Below are 23044 nucleotides of genomic sequence, written 5' to 3'. Positions count from 1 at the left end.
TTATTTAGTGAGTATCTGTATGGATACGAGTACATACAGGTACCTGCCAAAATAAAGGAAACATCAACATAAAGCATCTTAATAGGGCGTGGCCACCATGAGCCGCCAAAGCTGCCAGATCAGCTTCAACACACCGTGGCATAGATTCTACAAGTGTCTGGAACTTTATTGGAGGGATGCAACACCATTCTTCCACAAGAAAATCCTTAATTTGGTGTTTTGTTGATGGAACACGCAGGTCTCAGGCACTGCCGGATCTCAATTGGGTGGAGATCCGATGACAGACACACAGACAGAGGCCGAGACACAGACAGAGGCCGACAGACAGACAGAGGCCGACAGACAGACAGGCCGACAGACAGACAGAGGCCGACAGACAGACAGAGGCCGACAGACAGACAGGCCGACAGACAGACAGAGGCCGACAGACAGACAGGCCGACAGAGGCCGACAGACAGACAGGCCGACAGAGTCCGACAGACAGACAGGCCGACAGAGTCCGACAGACAGACAGAGTCCGACAGACAGACAGGCCGACAGAGGCCGACAGACAGGCCGACAGACAGGCCGACAGACAGGCCGACAGACAGAGGCCGACAGAGGCCGACAGACAGACAGGCCGACAGAGGCCGGCAGACAGACAGGCCGACAGAGGCCGGCAGACAGACAGGCCGACAGAGGCCGGCAGACAGACAGGCCGACAGACAGGCCGACAGACAGGCCGACAGACAGACAGGCCGACAGACAGAGGCCGACAGACAGACAGAGGCCGACAGACAGACAGAGGCCGACAGACAGACAGAGGCCGACAGACAGACAGAGGCCGACAGACAGACAGAGGCCGACAGACAGACAGAGGCCGACAGACAGACAGAGGCCGACAGACAGACAGAGGCCGACAGACAGACAGACAGAGGCCGACAAAGGCCGACAGACAGACAGGCCGACAGAGGCCGACAGACAGACAGGCCAACAGACAGACAGGCCGACAGAGGCCGGCAGACAGACAGGCCGACAGACAGGCCGACAGAGGCCGACAGACAGACAGAGGCCGACAGACAGACAGAGGCCGACAGACAGAGGCCGACAGACAGACAGACAGAGGCCGACAGACAGACAGACAGACAGAGGCCGACAGACAGACAGAGGCCGACAGACAGACAGAGGCCGACAGACAGACAGAGGCCGACAGACAGACAGACAGAGGCCGACAGACAGACAGACAGAGGCCGACAGACAGACAGACGCCGACAGACAGACAGACAGAGGCCGACAGACAGAGGCCGACAGACAGACAGACAGAGGCCGACAGACAGACAGAGGCCGACAGAGGCCGACAGACAGACAGACAGAGGCCGACAGACAGACAGAGGCCGACAGACAGACAGGCCGACAGACAGACAGGCCGACAGACAGACAGAGGCCGACAGACAGACAGAGGCCGACAGACAGACAGGCCGACAGACCGACAGGCCGACAGGCCGACAGAGGCCGACAGACAGACAGGCCGACAGAGGCCGACAGACAGACAGGCCGACAGAGGCCGACAGACAGACAGGCCGACAGAGGCCGACAGACAGACAGACAGAGGCCGACAGGCCGACAGACAGACAGAGGCCGACAGACAGACAGGCCGACAGACAGACAGGCCGACAGACAGACAGGCCGACAGACAGACAGGCCGACAGACCGACAGAGGCCGACAGACCGACAGGCCGACAGAGGCCGACAGACAGACAGGCCGACAGACAGACAGGCCGACAGACAGACAGACAGGCCGACAGACAGACAGACAGGCCGACAGACAGACAGGACCGACAGACAGGCCGACAGAGGCCGACAGACAGACAGACAGACAGGCCGACAGACAGACAGGCCGACAGACAGACAGGCCGACAGACCCAGAGGCCGACAGACAGACAGGCCGACAGGCCGACAGACAGACAGACAGACAGGCCGACAGACCGACAGACAGAGGCCGACAGACAGACAGAGGCCGACAGAGGCCGACAGACAGGCCGACAGAGGCCGGCCGACAGACCGACAGACCGACAGGCCGACAGACCGACAGACAGGCCGACAGAGGCCGACAGACAGACAGACAGAGGCCGACAGACAGACAGAGGCCGACAGACAGACAGACAGAGGCCGACAGACAGACAGACCGACAGAGGCCGACAGACAGACAGGCCGACAGAGGCCGACAGACAGACAGAGGCCGACAGACAGACAGGCCGACAGACAGACAGAGGCCGACAGACAGACAGGCCGACAGACAGACAGACAGGCCGACAGAGGCCGACAGACCGACAGAGGCCGACAGACCGACAGGCCGACAGAGGCCGACAGACAGACAGGCCGACAGACAGACAGACAGGCCGACAGACAGACAGGCCGACAGACAGACAGGCCGACAGACAGACAGGCCGACAGACAGACAGGCCGACAGAGGCCGACAGACAGACAGACAGACAGGCCGACAGACAGACAGAGGCCGACAGACAGAGGCCGACAGACAGACAGACAGACAGAGGCCGACAGACAGACAGACAGAGGCCGACGGACAGACGGGCCGACAGACAGACGGGCCGACACAGACGGGCCGACACAGACGGGCCGACACAGACGGGCCGACACAGACGGGCCGACACAGACGGGCCGACACAGACGGGCCGACAGACAGACGGGCCGACAGACAGACGGGCCGACAGACAGGCCGACAGACAGACAGACAGACAGAGGCCGACAGACAGACAGACGGGCCGACAGACAGACGGGCCGACAGACAGACAGACAGACAGAGGCCGACAGACAGACAGACAGAGGCCGACAGACAGACAGAGGCCGACAGACAGACAGAGGCCGACAGACAGAGGCCGACAGACCGACAGGCCGACAGAGGCCGACAGACAGACAGGCCGACAGAGGCCGACAGACAGACAGGCCGACAGAGGCCGACAGACAGACAGACAGGCCGACAGACAGACAGAGGCCGACAGACAGACAGGCCGACAGACAGACAGAGGCCGACAGACAGACAGGCCGACAGACAGACAGGCCGACAGACAGACAGGCCGACAGAGGCCGACAGACAGACAGACAGACAGGCCGACAGACAGACAGAGGCCGACAGACAGAGGCCGACAGACAGACAGACAGACAGAGGCCGACAGACAGACAGACAGAGGCCGACAGACAGACGGGCCGACAGACAGACGGGCCGACAGACAGACGGGCCGACACAGACGGGCCGACACAGACGGGCCGACACAGACGGGCCGACAGACAGACGGGCCGACAGACAGACGGGCCGACAGACAGACGGGCCGACAGACAGACGGGCCGACAGACAGACAGACAGAGGCCGACAGACAGACAGACAGACAGAGGCCGACAGACAGACAGACCGACAGAGGCCGACAGACAGACAGGCCGACAGAGGCCGACAGACAGACAGACAGGCCGACAGACAGACAGAGGCCGACAGACAGACAGGCCGACAGACAGACAGAGGCCGACAGACAGACAGGCCGACAGACAGACAGGCCGACAGACAGAGGCCGACAGACAGACAGACAGACGGGCCGACAGACAGACGGGCCGACAGACAGACGGGCCGACACAGACGGGCCGACACAGACGGGCCGACACAGACGGGCCGACAGACAGACGGGCCGACAGACAGACGGGCCGACAGACAGACGGGCCGACAGACAGACGGGCCGACAGACAGACGGACAGAGGCCGACAGACAGACAGACAGAGGCCGACAGACAGACAGACAGAGGCCGACAGACAGACAGACAGAGGCCGACAGACAGACAGACGGGCCGACAGACAGACGGGCCGACAGACAGACGGGCCGACAGACAGACGGGCCGACAGACAGACAGACAGGCCGACAGAGGCCGACAGACAGACAGAGGCCGACAGACAGACAGAGGCCGACAGACAGACAGAGGCCGACAGACAGACAGGCCGACAGAGGACGACAGACAGACAGGCCGACAGACAGACAGGCCGACAGACAGACAGACAGAGACAGACAGAGGCCGACAGACCGACAGAGGCCGACAGAGACAGACAGAGGCCGACAGACCGACAGAGGCCGACAGACAGACGGGCCGACAGACAGACAGAGGCCGACAGACAGACAGAGGCCGACAGAGGCCGACAGAGGCCGACAGACAGACAGACAGACAGAGGCCGACAGAGGCCGACAGACAGAGGCCGACAGACAGACAGAGGCCGACAGACAGACAGAGGCCGACAGACAGACAGAGGCCGACAGACAGACAGAGGCCGACAGACAGACAGAGGCCGACAGACAGACAGACAGAGGCCGACAGACAGACAGAGGCCGACAGACAGACAGAGGCCGACAGACAGACAGAGGCCGACAGACAGACAGAGGCCGACAGACAGACGGGCCGACAGACAGACGGGCCGACAGACAGACGGGCCGACAGACAGACAGAGGCCGACAGACAGACAGACAGACAGAGGCCGACAGACAGACAGAGGCCGACAGACAGACAGGCCGACAGAGGCCGACAGACAGACAGACAGAGGCCGACAGACAGACAGGCCGACAGAGGCCGACAGACAGACAGAGGCCGACAGACAGACAGGCCGACAGAGGCCGACAGACAGACAGGCCGACAGACAGACAGAGGCCGACAGAGGCCGACAGACAGACAGGCCGACAGACAGACAGAGGCCGACAGAGGCCGACAGACAGACAGAGGCCGACAGAGGCCGACAGAGGCCGACAGACAGACAGACAGACAGAGGCCGACAGACAGACAGAGGCCGACAGACAGACAGAGGCCGACAGACAGACAGAGGCCGACAGACAGACAGAGGCCGACAGACAGACAGAGGCCGACAGACAGACAGAGGCCGACAGACAGACAGGACAGAGGCCGACAGACAGACAGGACAGAGGCCGACAGACAGACAGGACAGAGGCCGACAGACAGACAGGACAGAGGCCGACAGACAGACAGGACAGAGGCCGACAGACAGACAGGACAGAGGCCGACAGACAGACAGGACAGAGGCCGACAGACAGACAGGCCGACAGAGGCCGACAGACAGACAGACAGGCCGACAGAGGCCGACAGACAGACAGACAGGCCGACACCGAGACAGACACCGAGACAGACACCGAGACAGACACCGAGACAGACACCGAGACAGACACCGAGACAGACACCGAGACAGACACCGAGACAGACACCGAGACAGACACCGAGACAGACACCGAGACAGACACCGAGACAGACACCGAGACAGACACCGAGACAGACACCGAGACAGACACCGAGACAGACACCGAGACAGACACCGAGACAGACACCGAGACAGACACCGAGACAGACACCGAGACAGACACACCCTTTGAACCCTCTATGCTCCTTTTAGACCTCTCTTACAAAGTCACTTCGATCACTTCTAGCCATGATAGCCAAGATAATGAGCAACTGGGCATTTTTATACATGACCCAAAGCATAAACAATTGCCTCCATGGATATGGTCCGATTCTGGCAAAGCTACTTTGAAGCAAGGTAAGACATGTCTCATAATATGTAGTAAAAGGTTCAAGTTTCAAACTATTAAGTAGCTTTATGTTTTCAAAATGCATACTGCCTCCAGCTCATTGCACAGTGGTGCGTGACGCACTGATGAAGCTCGCCATCCGATTTTCCACTCCAAGCCTCTGTATCTGTACGTGTGTGATAAACAAGATTCATAACAAATATACTGTACACGCGCCAATTTCATTTCGCAACATCATGCAAATTTACCTACAGACCGATTGGCCGGTGTAGATTTGTTTTATTAGCCTGTAATAGCCAGCTTTTGGCCAACGAAAACCTTGGTGTGTATACATGGTTGTTATAAGTGGTGATTAGGATGTTCTAATGTGTGTGTGCGTGAATCTCTCTCACCTGGATGAGGATCTTCCCTAAGGAGACGAAGGGCGTGCTGAGCTCTGTGAGGAACAGGCAGCCGATGAAGTAATCGCCCTGGTCCCTCCTGAAGAACTGAAAGGCACAGGGAGGAGAAGGCACACAGTTACAAAAATCTGAAACAAGACCATGCACACACAGAAATACACACACACACCCACCCAAAACGGTCCTCGGTACTATAGGACTCGTAGGCAAATTGACTTTCCCTAGGGCTGCACATACAAAAACACAAGTCAGGACACAGCTCAATAACACCAACAAGGCTACAAACCAACTTGGCCAACAGAGGTCAAACCAGGGCCAGGGTCATGTTCATCAGGCAACAAACAGAAGAAAATGGACTGAAACTGGGAGGAACTACCTGGACGTTTCCAACAAGAAACACTCACAATTCGTAGCAAAAGAAGAAGCTAGAATATGCATATAATTTGTCTGCTGAGAGAGCTGTCCTAACAAACACTTGTTTTGCTTTCGCTGTAAAGATTTTTTTTAAATCTGACACACCAGGTGAATTAACAACAAGCTACGCTGTGTTTTGGTATATTGCACTTGTGATTTCATGAAAATTTAATATTTTTAGTAATTTAATTTGAATTTGGCGCTCTGCAATTCAGTGGATGTTGAAAATTATCCCGCTAAAGGGATCGGTGCGCCAAGAAGTTTAAGGTAAGGGAATAGATCACAATGAGTAAATTAGTAAATGTATGGAGGAGCATTGATGGAAGCTGCAGACAGGGAGGATGCCAAACAGAGGGCTCTGTGTGTGTTATGTGATGATGAATAAACCAGTAGTGTGTGGGGCCGAGACACCAGTTCTGCCATCTGCCCAATGGAAGAATGACCTGCAGCACAAACTGCTGCCATGTAACACTACACCTACCTACCCCCTGTACCTGCCTGCTGGACCCAGAGTGTGTGTGTGTGTGTGTGTGTGTGTGTGTGTGTGTGTGTGTGCGTGTGTGCGTGTGTGCGTGTGTGCGTGTGTGCGTGTGTGCGTGTGTGCGTGTGTGCGTGTGTGCGTGTGTGCGTGTGTGCGTGTGTGCGTGTGTGCGTGTGTGCGTGTGTGCGTGTGTGCGTGTGTGCGTGTGTGCGTGTGTGCGTGTGTGTGGGAGGGAAACAAAGCAGGGAGCAAGGGAGGAGGAGTAGGAGAAGGGGAGGAGAAGAGGATCACAGCAGCTGGAGCCTGAATAATGGAGGTGTAGGGTAAGGTGATCTCATATCACCATTGAAAGCCACTGAAAACTAAGATGCCAGGTTTCCAATGCACTTGACCTTCTCTCTACATGAAATGGACACAATTTCTTATTTTACCTTTATTTAACTAGGCATGGCAGTTATGAACAAATTATTATTTTCAATGACAGCCTAGGAACAGTGGGTTAACTGCCTTGCTCAGGGGCAAGAACGACCTATTTTTACCTTGTCAGCTCAGGGATTCGATCTTGCAACCGTTCGGTTACAGGCCCAACACTAACCACTAGGCTACCTGCCACTAATACGACGTGTGTGTGTGTGAGAGAGAGAGAGAGAGAAAGAGAGAGAGATGGAGTAAGCTAGCGAGATCTCAGGGTTTTCTTTAGCGGGCAATTGCCGGCTTTAGGCCCCCAAAAATAAAATGAAAAGCCTATAAATTAAACTGTTGCCGGAAAAACAAATCCCATTGCAAACTAATGCTTTTTAGTAATTGATGGAAATACCAGTTGATGTAAATGCATTTGACCTTTAGGCTTATCGGTATATAGGTTAATTTGCATAATTTAGTGGAATTACTTTAGACTGTATTTGCGTTAGCCATCATGTATCTTAAAATATAAATAAATATATCTTATTATAAATATAAATGTAATGTATCTTATTAATTAACTAACAAATATCACACGCACATTCAGGCAACAGGCTATCAGCTAGGCCTATTGCTACGCAAGCTGCCCAAATTGCGGGATAATGATCCTCGATTCTTTCTGGTGAAGAAGTATTTTGAATAATGCATTTATTTCTGTATAGACAGGAGTAATTATATACTTCCCTATTGGACCCACCACTATGCCATTTATCTCCTGTTCTATTGGTTGTCACATCAACTTTCTGTCATTGTCCAGAAGCCAAAGGTACAATTCTAGTCATATTAGCAACCCATCCTAGTTGTGGCATCTTTAGATTACCCCTCTTTCAATGTTCCTAACAGAGATTTTCATCTCTATCACATATGGAACCGCTATCGGGTGCGCTGTTTAGAATGGTGTTTAACCGCGAATTGTATTTTGGGAAATGTTTGAAAATTATGTTGTTTTATTGGCTGCTTCATTGAGTTGAATATTCTGTTAAGGTGCATTACCATTATGTAATTTTGATGTCTGTCATGCTGAGCACTATGGGTGGACGCCTTAATGGGTTATGCACCCAATGCATATGGGTCCGGTTAATTTCTCAAATGGCCAGTAAATTAACATTTTTCCGGTAACATTACCATAATTGTCCAGCGCCATATTTTCCGTGGGTATGTGTGTTCTCTCTCGATTATTGTCATGATACACTCATCTGTCGTTATGTGGATATTAGCTAGTGTTCTTGACTGAAAATGTAGTCGACGGGGGAGACAATATAATGAAAACTAAAAGGAGAAGCAAATATCAGCTAGCCAGGCTACACACAGGTCTCTTTCACACGCTCTCTGACTCATTTAATTTTCAAAGCACTTTCCAAATAGAGTTAGTGCCATCTCTCTCTCAGTGCCATCCTCCTTCCCCTCTATCCACCCTTCCATCCCTCTCACTGTCAGGCAGCGGAATGGTCAGCAGGGAATCTCACCCCCCTCCTCTCCGTTCTCTTGCACGAGAGTGATGGGCAGCATAATGGTCAGCAGGGAATCTCACCCCCCTCCTCTCCGTTCTCTTGCACGAGAGTGATGGGTAGCATAATGGTCAGCAGGGAATCTCACCCCCCTCCTCTCTGTTCTCTTTCACGAGAGTGATGGGCAGCATAATGGTCAGAAGGGAATCTCACCCCCCTCCTCTCTGTTCTCTTTCACGAGAGTGATGGGCAGCATAATGATCAGAAGGGTCATATCACTATCACTCTCCCCTCTCCCTAATCAGTGACAGGCAGCAGAATGGTCAGCAGGGACTCCAAAAAAGTTTTCCAGGTCAATAAGTACTGTGCCATTTCGGCACAAACCAAGGTAGTGTGTGTGTGTGTTACTGACCAGGGTGACGGGCAGCAGGATGGTGAGCAGCGCGATGTGGTGGAGCACCAGCAGGAACTCACGGCGGACAAACGAGTTGACCGTGGTCAACGAGTGCTCCTTATACTCCTCGTGACCCTTGACCCGGAAGCGGTAGTAGTGGCTGAGGTACATGGCGTAGATATCGTATGTCATGTAGGGCACGCCGTACCAGATGACAAAGTAGGTGGCCAGCCAGTACCTGAGGGAAAGGGAGGGTTCATTATTTCACACGCAATGAAAACAAGAGTTTCTTACTTGACGAGTTCAGTGAGTAGCTAAGTTGGCAAGGTCATGGGTTCAATTCATTCCTACAGGGATGACACACATATACAGCGCATTCATTGTACTGTAAATCACTTGGAATAGTGTCAAGTGTTTGTGGCATACATTTTATAACATTACCTCTAGCTAAATGTAGGAATTAAAAAATGTGGAGGGTGAAACGCATGACACACACACTCCCCTCCCCTATTTATTTGTCCAATTAGCCCAGTTGATTAAGGCACATTAGTTGTCACACGTGTGTTGTAATGTTACAGGCTGGCAGGCAAGTGGTAACTCATGCACGCTGGCTCTAAACTGCGCTGTGGGAGTATTAAGCCCTGGTGGGGGGGAATTAGCAGAGCACTGATGCTGGGCTAGGTCAGAAGGTAGCCAGGGCATTGTACGGACTACAGCTGGGCCAGGGTTGGAGGCCACCCTGAGTCAGTGTAGTCTGACCTAACCCAGCATCAGTGCTCTGCATCAGACCATTAGCATTAGTGTAAATATAATGCCAAGTAGCACTGGCTGAACCAAGATAGAGATACAGGGATAAGGATGCTAAACGATGCTAGGTTATGCTATGCTAGGCACTGGCTGAGACAGGACAAGGACGCTAATCGAAAACGATGCTGTTAAAAGTCAACTGCCGCTGAGAACCAACTTCTCCTGGTTTAAAACTGCCTGTGTGACATCGATGAGTCAGAAGTGTAAATAGGGCCTTCCGAGTGGTGCAGTGGTCTAAGGCACTGAATCGCAGGGATAGCTGGGTCACTAGAAATTCTGGGTTAGAGTCCAGGCTCTGTCGCAGCTGCCCGCGACCGGTAGACCCAGCGTCATCTGGGTTAGGGGAGGGTTTGGCCCAGCGTCATTTGGGTTAGGGGAGGGTTTGGTCGGCAGGAATGTCCTTGTCCCATCGCGCACTAGCAACTCCCGTGGCGGGCCGGGCGCAGTGCACGCTGACACGGTCGCCAGGTGTACGTCGTTTCCTCCATACATAGGATAATTTTGTAAGGGAGTTCGTCATGAGTTACTGGATGGTTGGGTATGAATTACATACGAATAAAGATGGTACAAACTTCCAATGCATTTCAACCATATGGAAAGATGGCCAGGAATGGATTACATCCAACACGGCTGCCTGTCAAACCACTGGTGTTGTTGAGTATGTTAGCTAAGTAGAGAGCTGGTACTAGCGAGCTAATAGCTACTTTTGGTTATACAACATGTGATAGTGCTAGCGAGCCAGGCTAGCTATGATACTCGAAAGGAGAATGATACTGAAGCCAGCGAAATACATCAAGTGTAATGTAGTATGTCAGAGGAAGATGTGCATTGCTCACGTTAGCTAGCTACCTTCCTAACAACAGCTAACTGTAGCTCATTGGCATTTAGCCTCAATACAGGGCAGGCACTTGGATACTAGCTTACTAGCTAGCTAATCACAGGATGTAGACAGCTTGCTTTCAAAAACATTTAAACTGGCTAGCTAATGTTAGCCAACTCAATTCAGCTCTGACAAAGATATTAGGTAGCTAGCATTCGGGGGCTTCGTCTGTTCACCCAAAACAATATACGTGTTCTCATAAAGGTTTGTGTATTTTCTTGTGCAAAAATAAATGAAGGATAGTACTTGTCTACTACAAATATAGCTATGGCTCTGCCAGGAAATAGCAAACTGTCAGCAAGCATTCAGCAACGTACACAGCTGGTTGCATAGTCATGGTGTCACCGGCCTGAATCTATTCTGTAGTTAGTCCCTCTATTAGCATATATTACTTACAAACTAGAGACAGTAATTTCTCACTATATGTTCATCGAGTGACAATATTTTATTTTATTTCATTCCACTCACAGGCTACATACAAAACATGGTGAATTGTTTACATTTTTTATTCAGCAATGTTGTGAGAACACCTCCCCCTTCCATATCAGGAGTTGTTACAGAAGGCTGAGGCAGTGGCCACGCACAAGTTCTGCTTCAGAGTAATGGGGAGACACTTGAATCAGGTTGGTCAGTTATGACTAGTTTCAGGAAACTAGGCTTATGTCGCATGCCACTACTTCACAGGAGCTGCATTTGAAAGTAAACATGCATTTTATTAGCACAATTGAACATTTTTTTTTTTAAATGCCTTCTAGAACATGTGCCTTAATAACAAACTTGTATTCCATCCATAAATACGAATACAATTGTTAAATTACAAGCCTAGTTGGTTTAGCCATGAAAAAAGACAACCTTCCCACTAGCCATGATTGGCTGAGATAATGTTCCACTGTGCAAATGGACTACTCCTTGGACCGAGTGAGTAATGCCATGCTGGCACGTGTCTCTTGTGAATTCGTTGTAAATCAGGATCTCTGATTGGCTATGTTCAACTGTGTATTTATAGTTTGCTTCCATGACTGTATGGGTCAGATATAGGAGCTGAAGTCGACCAGTATCTGTGACGAGAGGGTCCTGGAACTGATCTATGCTGCAATGCCCATTAGGTGTAGGAAAACTCCTCAGAAGGGCCAAAAGTTGTTCACTGTGTGTGTATTTATTTCTTATGTCAGTATTTCATTTTAAATGTATTTCTTTTGTATTTTTTTTACATATATTTTAAACTCTACATTGTTGGAAAAGGACCCGTACATAAGCATTTCACAGTTTAGATTTGTTTACACTGCAGGCTTAACACAAAAACCAGTTTGGTTTTTCAAATCCATTTTGGACTACATACTGTCCAAATAGCAAGTTACAAGTGTCCAAATTGGATGTGTGTGTGATCAAACAGCAGCCATTTGCTGACATGGCTACGCTAGTTGTCATAGTAATGCCGGATGTGCACGCAGTGGTGTGACTGATTCGTGGTGGTGCTCGTGGTTCACTCAGAAGTTATATAGCAAGATAAGGTGACAATGACTGCTGTAGAAATTTACCAGTTGCTTTGCATGTTCAAAATCATAGTATAAGAACAAAGACTCATAAGGATAAGCTGATCCAACTTTCAAATGAATTCATCCTTTTGGATCAGCCACAGCAGTCAACTTGCTAGCTAGATAGCGGTTTAACACGTTCCCTAATTTGTTTGTAAACAATTAACAAGCTAGTTAACTACTACATGTTCTTGTCAAACACTTGAGGGCAAATGATTCTGATTTAACCGTTCAGACAAGTCACATGGCCAGGGATGATATGTATTCAACTTCAAACCAACTATCAATGTAGTTTAAAATGTCACATTCAATGTGCTCATTGGCTGTCCAGACTGCAGGAAAAAATAACCAATTTGAATATGCAAATAAATAGGATTAGAGTCACTCCAAACTGACAATGTAAACAAGGCTTTAGTTTACACCTGTTGATTATGAAGCATGCAACACATGACATTTGATAAGGTGATTACTAATAAGACAGTACATCACAAGTGTTTAGTAATATGACCCTTCAACAAATGTCACTCATCAACTCTTCCTCGTTTTTCTACAGACGGCCTGAAGAGACCCTGTGTATTCTTCAAACATGTCAGGGAGCCAACTTTTGGCTACCCAGGCTATTTGCATTAAACTCCTTTTTTGTTTTTTGACTCAAATGCACACTCACTACCCACACACGCATGCATTCAGAAAGTATTAAGACAGACACACACGCATTCAGAAAGTATTAAGACACACACACACACACACACACACCTCTGTTCATCATCTATCCTGATTTGCTAGTCACTTTTATCCCTACTTTTATCCCTATGTACAGTTGAAGTCGGAAGTGTACATACTCCAAATACATTTAAACTCAGTGTTTCACAATTCCTGACATTTAATCCAAGTAAAAATTCCCCGTTTTAGGTCATTTAGGATCACCACTTTATTATAGGTATGTGAAATGTCAGAATAATAGTGGAGAGAATGATTTATTTCAGCTTATATTTCTTATCACATTCCCAGTGGGTCAGAAGTTTACATACACTCAATTAGTATTTGGCAGCATTGCCTTTAAATTGTTTAACTTGAGTCAAAAGTTTCAGGTAGCCTTCCACAAGCTTCCCACAATAAGTTGGGTGAATTTTGGCCCATTCCTCCTGACAGAGCAGGTGTAACTGAGTCAGGTTGTTAGGCCTCCTTGCCCAAACATTTTCTATAGTATTGAGGTCAGGGCTGTGTGATGGCCACTCCAATACCTAGACGTAAGCCATTTTGCCACAACTTTGGAAGTATGCTTGGGGTCATTGTCCATTTGGAAGACACGTTTGCGACAAAGCTTTAACTTCCTGACTGATGTTCTGAGATGTTGCTTCAATATATCCACATCATTTTCCTCCCTCATGATGCCATCTATTTTGTGAAGTGCACCAGTCCCTCCTGCAGCAAAGCACCCCCACAACATGATGCTGCCACCCCCATGCTTTCAGGGTGTCGATATAGGACTCGTTTTACTGTGGATATGGATACTTTTGTACCCGTTTCCTCCAGCATCTTCACAAGGCCATTTGCTGTTATTCTGGGATTGATTCGCACAAAAGTATGTTCATCTCTAGGAGACAGAACGCGTCTCCTTCCTGAGCGGTACGACCGCTGCGTGGTCCCATGGTGTTTATATTTGCGTAATATTGTTTGTACAGATGAACGCGGTAACTTCAGGCATTTGGAAATTGCTCCCAAGGATGAACCAGACTTGTGGATGTCTAAAAAATAAATTCTGAGGTGTTCCCGGATTTCTTTTGATTTTCCCATGATATCAAGCAGAGGCACTGAGTTTGAAGGTAGGCCTTGAAATACATCCATATGTACACCTCCAATTGACTGATGATGTCAATTAGCCTACCAGAAGCTTCTAAAGCCATGACGTCATTTTCCAAGTTGTTTAAAGGCACAGTCAACTTAGCGTATGTAAACTTCTGATCCACTGGAATTGTGATAGATTATTTCACTTAAAATTCAATGTGTCTGTAAACAATTGTTGGAAAAATTACGTGTCATGCACAAAGTAGACGTCCTAACTGACTTGCCAAAACTATAGTTTGTTACAAGAAATGTGTGGAGTAGTTGAAAAACGAATTTTAATGACTCCAACATGTATGTAAACTTCCGACTTCAACTGTACAGTGCCCTCAAATTATTCATACCCCATTCTAAAATGGATTTCATGTTGTTTTCCATCAATTGACACATAATACCACATCTACCAATAGATGTCCTCCTTTGCGAGGTATTCTCTGCTCGACTTAGGGACCTTACAGACAATTGTATGTGTGGGTAAAGAGATGAGATTGTCATTCAAAAATCATGTTAAAACACCATTATTGCACAGAGTGAGTCCATGCAATTTGCGATTTGTTACGCAATTTCTACTCCTGAACTTAATTTGCCATAAAGGGATTGAATACTTGTTGACTCAAGAAATTTAATATTTTTTATTTGTCAATATTTTTAAAAACATAAATCCACTTCACCAATATGGGGTATTTATTGTGTGTAGGCCAGTGACAAAATCTCTATTCAATCAATTTTAAATTCAGGCTAACACAATTGTAGGAAAAGTCAAGGGATGTGAATACATTCTAAAGGCACTGTACCTCACACATACTATACTGACACTCCAACACACACACATACACACACACGCATATTGACGCCACACACGTCTATTATCTATCTTGACTGCCTGGTCACTTTTACCCCTACTTACATGTACATATTACCTCAACTACCTCATACCCCTGCACATCGTCTCTGTACTGGTACTCCTTGTATATAGCCTTGTTATTGTTATTTTATTGTGTTATCATTTATTTAGCAAATGTTTCTTACTTAACTCTGCATTGTTGGAAAAGGGCTTGTAAGTAAGCATTTCACTGTAAAGTCTAGTCTACACCTTGTGTATTCGGCACCTGTGACAAATAAAATTTGATATTTTGATTAATTTATGTATTCATTCGGGTTCACAGTGTGGACCGAACAGAGGTCACCGTACCGAACGGTTTGGTACGAATGTGTACAGTTACAACTAATATTTGCACATTGTTATATTAGCATAACACTGCTTCCACATTATTATGTGAAGTATGGTTTATTCTACATAGAACTGTTACACTTTAAAGTTACCAAAACACTTAGTTTAGAATATCTACATAAGTTCAGCCATTGCACTAGTCTCAAATGACTCTTTAGGCTACTGACCGATGCAAAGCTTCCTCCTGAGTGGCATGAGAAGAGTGCCATCCTCCTGCATCTCACATCTGCTTGTAGTTATTGAACTCTGCCTGCTGGAACCAAGGGTTGAGGCAAACTCTGTCATATCCAGGATGGAGTGTCATGCACTTCACCTCCCTGCCGTGTAACTGCACCCTTCTATAACCTGTAATACATTACATAGATGGAAGGGACTTCATCACCCACTGGAGACTTGAAGACAGAACCACACCCAGAGAGCTGTGCATGTCAGTGTGTGCTTAGACAGCCAAGTCCTTAGATTCGGCCAAATAGACTAATAGAATGCCATTCTAGTTCTGGTTAGACAGCTGAAGTTGTGCTCTACACACAACAGATTTTTATTTGCTTGGTAAGTGTAGGCATACTGGTCTATATTGACATCAATATGATAGTTGCAGCATAAAAATGTGTCTTTGTAACAAACACACAGATACATTTTTAGTTGATAAATGGATCTACACTACAAGCTGGGCGATGTTTGTGCAATGTCCACATGTAACCTACACCTGTAGAGATACTAGTTCTGGGATTTGTCCCCCGGGAAAGATCTAACAGCAGACATAAGGAGAGATGAGACAAAACTAGCCAATTATAGAACATTGTGATGTAGGACAGCTGAGCTGACTCTAGACTGGGCATTCAACTCACAGTTGACACGGTTTCAATGGTAACATGTATTTACATGACATGATGAAACGTTAAAACTAAGTTGCAAGCTAATTTTATAGCAAGGTGTTGTAGAACAAGTATCTTATGAAACACATTCCAGACACTGGCTCCTGCCATAAATGATTTGACAGAAATATCAGCTAGATAAGATAGCGTGGTGATATCTGTAGCTGGCTATGCTAGCTAGCTGCTGTAAGCTTGGCTAAACACAAGGTCAATGCAGGCTTTTGCTGACACGTCATTCTCTAGATGGTCAGCTGAATACACGACCTGGTAATCCATCTGGCTCTGGGGACTTGTGAATGTTAACCTATTTAAAAAGGTCTTACTCCCATTGGCTACGGAGACATGATCACACAGTCATCTAGAACAGCTGGTGCTCTCACGCATGGTTCAGTGTTGATTGCCTCAAAGCGAGCATAGAAAGCATTTAGCTCGTCTGGTAGGCTTGTGTCACATGGCAGCTCGCTGCTGAGTTTCCCTTTGTAATCCGTGATAGTTTGCAAGCCCTGCAACATCCAACGAGCGTCAGAGCCGGTGAAGTAGGATTCGATCTTACTCCAGTATTGACGCTTTACCTCTGATGGCGTCGGAAGTCATAGGCAGATTTCTTATTGGAGTCCCGCTCCTTGAATGCGGCAGCTCTAGCCTTTAGCTCATTGCGGATACTTCCTGTAATCCATGGCTTATGGTTGGGATATGTACGTACGACGTCATTGATGTACTTTTTAATGAAGCCCGGTACCTAATGTGGTAAACTCTTCAATGACATCAGATGGAACATATTCCAGTCTGTGCTAGCAACACAGTCCTGTAGTATAGCACCATCTTTTTAATTGACCACTGGTACTTTCTGTTTAGGTTTTAGCTTGTAATCAGGAGGATAGATTTATGGTCAGATTTGCCAAATGGAGAACTTTGTATGAGCCTGTGTGTGTGGATTAAAGTTTTGAGTTTTGCCTCTAGTTGCACATGGCATGCTGGTAGAAATGAGGTTATTCATTAGTTATTCTAACTCGGGTGAGCAGAACCTTGATACTTCCCTAATATTATAGATTGCGCACCAGCTGTTAACAGACACATACCACCCTAGGTAGAGCCTGAGTGAGTTCACTCAACCACTGATAGCGGGCGGCAATTAAGCCCACTATAAGCTCTGTGGAAAACCGAGGTGATTTGTTCAGACCACAACTTACCATTGTAATTAGGTATGAAGAAACGGCAAGATGATAAGTGAGGGAGGTCATGGTGTGTTCATTAGGCACGTATCCAATAAGAAGCTCTTGCTTTTGTGGTCCTGATACTGCTTGCATGAAGCATTGCCGTGTAGCGTAAAAAAACAACTATGCAGACAGAAAGAAAACATGACTTCTTCGGCCGCACTGATTGGAGCACCCGAGTCGAGGAACTTGTCCCAGTCTGTTACTAGCTGACCTACCTGTCAGTCATGACGTCACCGCTGCATGCCAACACGACGATGACTCCTGCCGTGGTGGCCATGATGGCGTGGATGGAGGACACCAGCCTGAGAAGGATAAGAAATGTTTCAAAATAGAAAGTTACATTTTAGGAGAAGCTTTAGATTCACTGCAATTAACAGCTTGTTCATCAAATCAAATGTTATTGGTCAAATATACAGGGTTAGCAGATGTTAATGCGAGTGTAGCGAAATTATTATGCTTCTTGTTCCGACAGTGCAGTAAAATCTAACAAGAAATCTCAAATTCACAACAACTACATTATACACACAAATGTAAAGGGATGAATATGTACATATAGATATATGGATGAGTGATGGCCGTACGGCATAGGCAAGATGGTATAGAATACAGTATATACATATGAGATGAGTAATGTATGTAGACATTACTAAAGTGGCGTTATTTAAAGTGACTAGCGATACCTTTATTAAATCAGTTTATTAAAAGAGGCTAGAGATTTGAGTCAGTATGTTGGCAGCAGCCACTCAATGTTAGTAGTTATGGCTGTTTAACAGTCTAATGACCTTCAGACTGAAAAAGAGCTTCTGTCTCTCGGTCCCAGCTTTGATGCAACTGTAATGACCTCGCCTTCTGGATGATAGCAGGGTGAACAGGCAGTGCCTCGGGTGGTTGTTGTCCTTGATGACCTTTTGGCCTTCCTGCTGTAGTTGTCCTGGAGGGCAGGTAGTTTGCCCCATGTGACGCATTGTGCAGACAGCACTACCCTAAAGAGAGCCTTGCGGTTGAAGGCTGTGCAGTTGCCGTACCAGGCTGCTACCCTATAGAGAGCCTAGCGGTTGAAGGCTGTGCAGTTGCCGTACCAGGCTGCCACCCTAAAGAGAGCCTTGCGGTTGAAGGCTATGCAGTTGCCGTACCAGGCTGCTACCCTAAAGAGAGCCTTGCGGTTGAAGGCTGTGCAGTTGCCGTACCAGGCTGTGATACAGCCCGACAGTATGTCCTTAATTGTGCATCTGTAAAAGTTGAGTTTTAGGTGACAGCCTCCTGAGGATGAAGAGGCAATGTTGCGCTCCGTTCACCACACTGTCTGAGTGGGTGGACCATTTCAGTTAGTCGGTCATCTACTGTCCCGTCAATGTGAATGGGGGGGGGGATGCTCCCTCTGCCATTGCCGGAAGTCCACGATCATCTTCTTTATTTTGTTGATGTTGAGCGAGAGGTTATTTTCCTGACACCACACTCCGAGGGTCCTCTGAGCTCCTAGGATAGGGCAGTATGCAGGCAATTGCATCATCTGTGGACCTATTGGGGCAGTAAGCAAATTGGAGTGGGTCTAGGGTATCAGGTAGGGTCGAGGTGATATGATCCTTGACTAGTCTCAAAGCACTTCATGATGATAGAGGTGAGTGCTACGGGGCGATAGTCATTTAGTTCAGTTACCTTAGCTTTAATGGGAACAAGGACAATGGTGGCCATCTTGAAGCATGTTGGGACAGAAGACTGGGACAGGGATTGATTGAATATATCTGCAAACACACCAGCCAGCCGGTCTGCGCATGCTCTGAGGATGCGGCTAGGCTAGGGATGCCATCTGGGCCGGCAGCCTTGCGAGGGTTAACACGTTTAAATGTTTTACTCACGTTGGCCACGGAGGAGGAGAGCCCACAGGCTTTGGTAGAAGGGCCGTGTCAGTTGCACTTTATTGTCCTCAACGCGAGTAAGTTCCTTCATTTGTCTGGGAGCAAGATGTCAGTGACGGGGCTGGTTTTCCTTTTTGTAATCTGTGATTGACTATAGACCTTGCCACATACGTCTCGTGTTTGAGCCGCTGAATTGCGACTCTACTTTGTCTCTATACTGATGCTTTGCCTGTTTGATTTCCTTCCGGAGGGAATAACTACACTGTTTGTATTCGGTCATGTTTCCAGTCGCCTTGCCACTATTAAAAGCAGGGGTTAGGGTTTTCAGTTTAGCGCGAATGCTTGCAATCGATGCTTGCAATCAATCCACAGTTTCTGGTTAGGGAAGGTTTCAAAAGTCAGTGGGAAGGAACAACATCTCCGATGCACATGATATTAAACCCAATCATCGAGTCAGCGTATACGTCAATGTTATTGTCTGAGGCTACCCGGAACATCTCCCAGTCTACTTGATTGAAGGAATCTTAAAGCGTGGAATCTGATTGGTCAGACCGCATTGGATAGACCTGAGTACGGGTGTTTCCTGTTTTAGGTTCTGCCTATAGGATGGGGGCAACAAAACAGAGTCATGGTCAGATCTGCTGAAGGGAAGGCGGGGGAAGGCTTTGTATGCATCGCGGAAGTTCGAGTAGCAATGGTCCAGAATGCTACCCACTTGTGTCAAGCATTTGATATGCTGATAGAATTTAGGAAGCCTTGTTCTCAGATTAGTGTTGGTAAAATCCTGAGCTACAATAAAAGCAGCCTCAGGACACAGTTGAAGTCGGAAGTTTACATACACTTAGGTTGGAGTCATCAAAACTCGTTTTTCAACCACTCCAAATTTTTCTTGTTAACAAACTATAGTTTTGGCTTGTCGGTTAAGACCTACTTTGTGCATGACAAGCAAGTTTTCCAACAATTGTTTACAGACAGATTATTTCACTGTATCACAATTCCAGTGGGTCAAAAGTTTACATACACTAAGTTGACTGTGCCGTTACACAGCTTGGAAAATTCCAGAAAATTATGTCATGGCTTTAGAAGCTTCTAATAGGATAATTGACATCATTTGAGTCAATTGGAGGTGTACCTGTGGATGTATTTCAAGGTCTACCTTCAAACTCAGTGCCTCTTTGCTTGACATGGGAAAACCAAAAGAAAATCAGCCAAAACCTCAGTTTCTTTTTTTAGACCTCCACAAGTCTGATTAATTTTTGAGAGCAATTTCCAAGTACCACGTTCATCAGTACAAACAATAATATGCAAGTATAAACATCACGGGACCACACAGTCGTCATATCGCTCAGGAAGGAGACGCGTTCTGTCTCCTAGAGATGAACATACTTTCGTGCGAAAGGTGCAAATCAATCCCAGAACAATAGCAAATTAACTTGTGAAGATGCTGGAGGAAACAGGTACAAAAAGTATCTAAATACACAGTAAAACGAGTCCTATATCAACATAACCTGAAAGGCCGCTCAGCAAGGAAGAAGCCACTGCTCCAAAACTGCCATAAACAAGCCAGACTACGGTTTGCAAATGCACATGGGGACAAATATCGTACTTTTTGGAGAAATGCCCACTGGTCTGAGGAAACAAGAATTGAAGTGTTTGGCCATAATTATCATCGTTATGTTTGGAGAAAAAAGGAGAGGCTTGCAAGCCGAAGACCACCATCCCAACCGTGAAGCACGGGGGTGGCAGCATCATGTTGTGGGGGTGCTTTGCTGCAGGAGGGACTGGAGCACTTAACAAAATAGATGGCATCAGGAGGCAGGAAAATGTTGTGGATATATTGAAGCAACATATCAAGGCATCAGTCAGGAAGTTAAAGCTTGGTCGCAAATGGGTCTTCCAAATGGACAATTACCCCAAGCATACTTCCAAGGTTGTGGCAAAATGGCTTAAGGACAACAAAGTCAAGGTATTGGAGTGGCCATCACAAAGCCCTGACCTCAATCCTATAGAAAATACGTGGGCAGAACTGAAAAAGCATGTGCAAGCAAGGAGGACTACAAACCTGACTCAGTTACACCAGCTCTGTCAGGAGGAATGGGCCAAAATTCACCCAACTTATTGTGGGAAGCTTGTGGAAGGCTACTTGAAACATTTGACCCAAGTTAAACAATTTAAAAGCAATGCTACCAAATACTAATTGAGTGTATGTAAACTTCTGACCCACTGGGAATGTGATGAAAGAAATAAAAGCTGAAATAAATCTATTATTCTGACATTTGACATTCTTAAAATAAAGTGGTGACCCTAACTGACCTAAGGGAGAATTTTTATTAAGATTAAATGTCAGGTAATGTGAAAAACTCATCCAGAACGCCGCAGCCCGTCTAGTGTTCAACCTTCCCAAGTTCTCTCACGTCACCCCGCTCCTCCGCTCTCTCCACTGGCTTCCAGTTGAAGCTCGCATCCGCTACAAGACCATGGTGCTTGCCTACGGAGCTGTGAGGGGAACGGCACCTCAGTACCTCCAGGCTCTGATCAGGCCCTACACCCAAATAAGGGCACTGCGTTCATCCACCTCTGGCCTGCTCGCCTCCCTACCACTGAGGAAGTACAGTTCCCGCTCAGCTCAGTCAAAACTGTTCGCTGCTCTGGCTCCCCAATGGTGGAACAAACTCCCTCACGACGCCAGGACAGCGGAGTCAATCACCACCTTCCGGAGACACCTGAAACCCCACCTCTTTAAGGAATACCTAGGATAGGATAAAGTAATCCTTCTCACCCCCCTCCCCCCCCTTAAAATATTTAGATGCACTATTGTAAAGTGGTTGTTCCACTGGATGTCATAAGGTGAATGCACCAATTTGTAAGTCGCTCTGGATAAGAGCGTCTGCTAAATGACTTAAATGTAAATGTAAAAAAGTTTAAATGTACTTGGTAAACATCCGACTTCAACTGTATATGGTTTCCAGTTTACAAAAGAGTCCAGTGAAGTTCTTTCAAGACTGTTGAGGTATCTGCTTGGGGGGGGGGGGGGGGGGGGGGGGGGATATACATGGCTGTGACTATAATCGAAAATAATTCTCTTGGGAGAAAATACGGTCGGCATTTGATTGTAAGGAATTCTAGATCAGTTGAACAAAAGAACTTGAGGTCCTGTTTGTTATGATTACACCATGAGTCGTTAATCGTAAGGCATACACCCCCGCCCTTCTTCTTACCAGAGAGATGTTTGTTTGTCAGCGCGATGCATGAAGAACCGGGTGGCTGTACAGACTCTGACAACATATCCCGAGTGAGCCATGTTTCCATGAAACAGAGAATGTTAAAATCTGATGTCTCTCTGGAAGGCAACTCGTGCCCTAATTTCGTCCACCTTGTCGTCTAAAGATTGGACATTGGTAAGTAATATGCTCGGAAGCGGTGACTGGTGTGCTCGCCTTCTAAGTCTGACCAGTAGGCCGCTCCATCTGCCTCTCTTGCGCCGACCGCGTTGTTTTGGGTCGGCTTCTGGGATCAGATCCCATGTCCAGGGTGGAGGTCCGAACAAAGGATCCGTTTCGGGAAAGTTGTATTCCTGGTCATGTTGGTAAGCTGACGTATCTTTTATATCCAATAGTTCTTCCTGGCTGTATGTA

The 23044-nt window shown here is 47.7% G+C and overlaps 1 protein-coding gene across 1 annotated transcript in view; it reads right to left on the bottom strand.

Moving 5' to 3' along the window:
• The window catches only part of LOC124000167 (ceramide synthase-like), a 42516-nt gene that overhangs the window by 8552 nt on the left and 10920 nt on the right, over window positions 1-23044 (bottom strand). The window contains exons 2-4 of the mRNA XM_046306357.1: window positions 17769-17855; window positions 9182-9401; window positions 5956-6051 (exon numbers count right to left, since the gene is read on the bottom strand). Coding sequence (XP_046162313.1) covers window positions 5956-6051; window positions 9182-9401; window positions 17769-17855 — 403 coding nt within the window. The remainder of the gene's footprint in view (window positions 1-5955; window positions 6052-9181; window positions 9402-17768; window positions 17856-23044) is intronic.

The sequence above is a fragment of the Oncorhynchus gorbuscha genome, linkage group LG16 (assembly GCF_021184085.1).
Source record: "Oncorhynchus gorbuscha isolate QuinsamMale2020 ecotype Even-year linkage group LG16, OgorEven_v1.0, whole genome shotgun sequence".
Lineage (NCBI taxonomy): Eukaryota > Metazoa > Chordata > Actinopteri > Salmoniformes > Salmonidae > Oncorhynchus > Oncorhynchus gorbuscha.
This window is presented reverse-complemented; position numbering and strand designations above follow the sequence as displayed.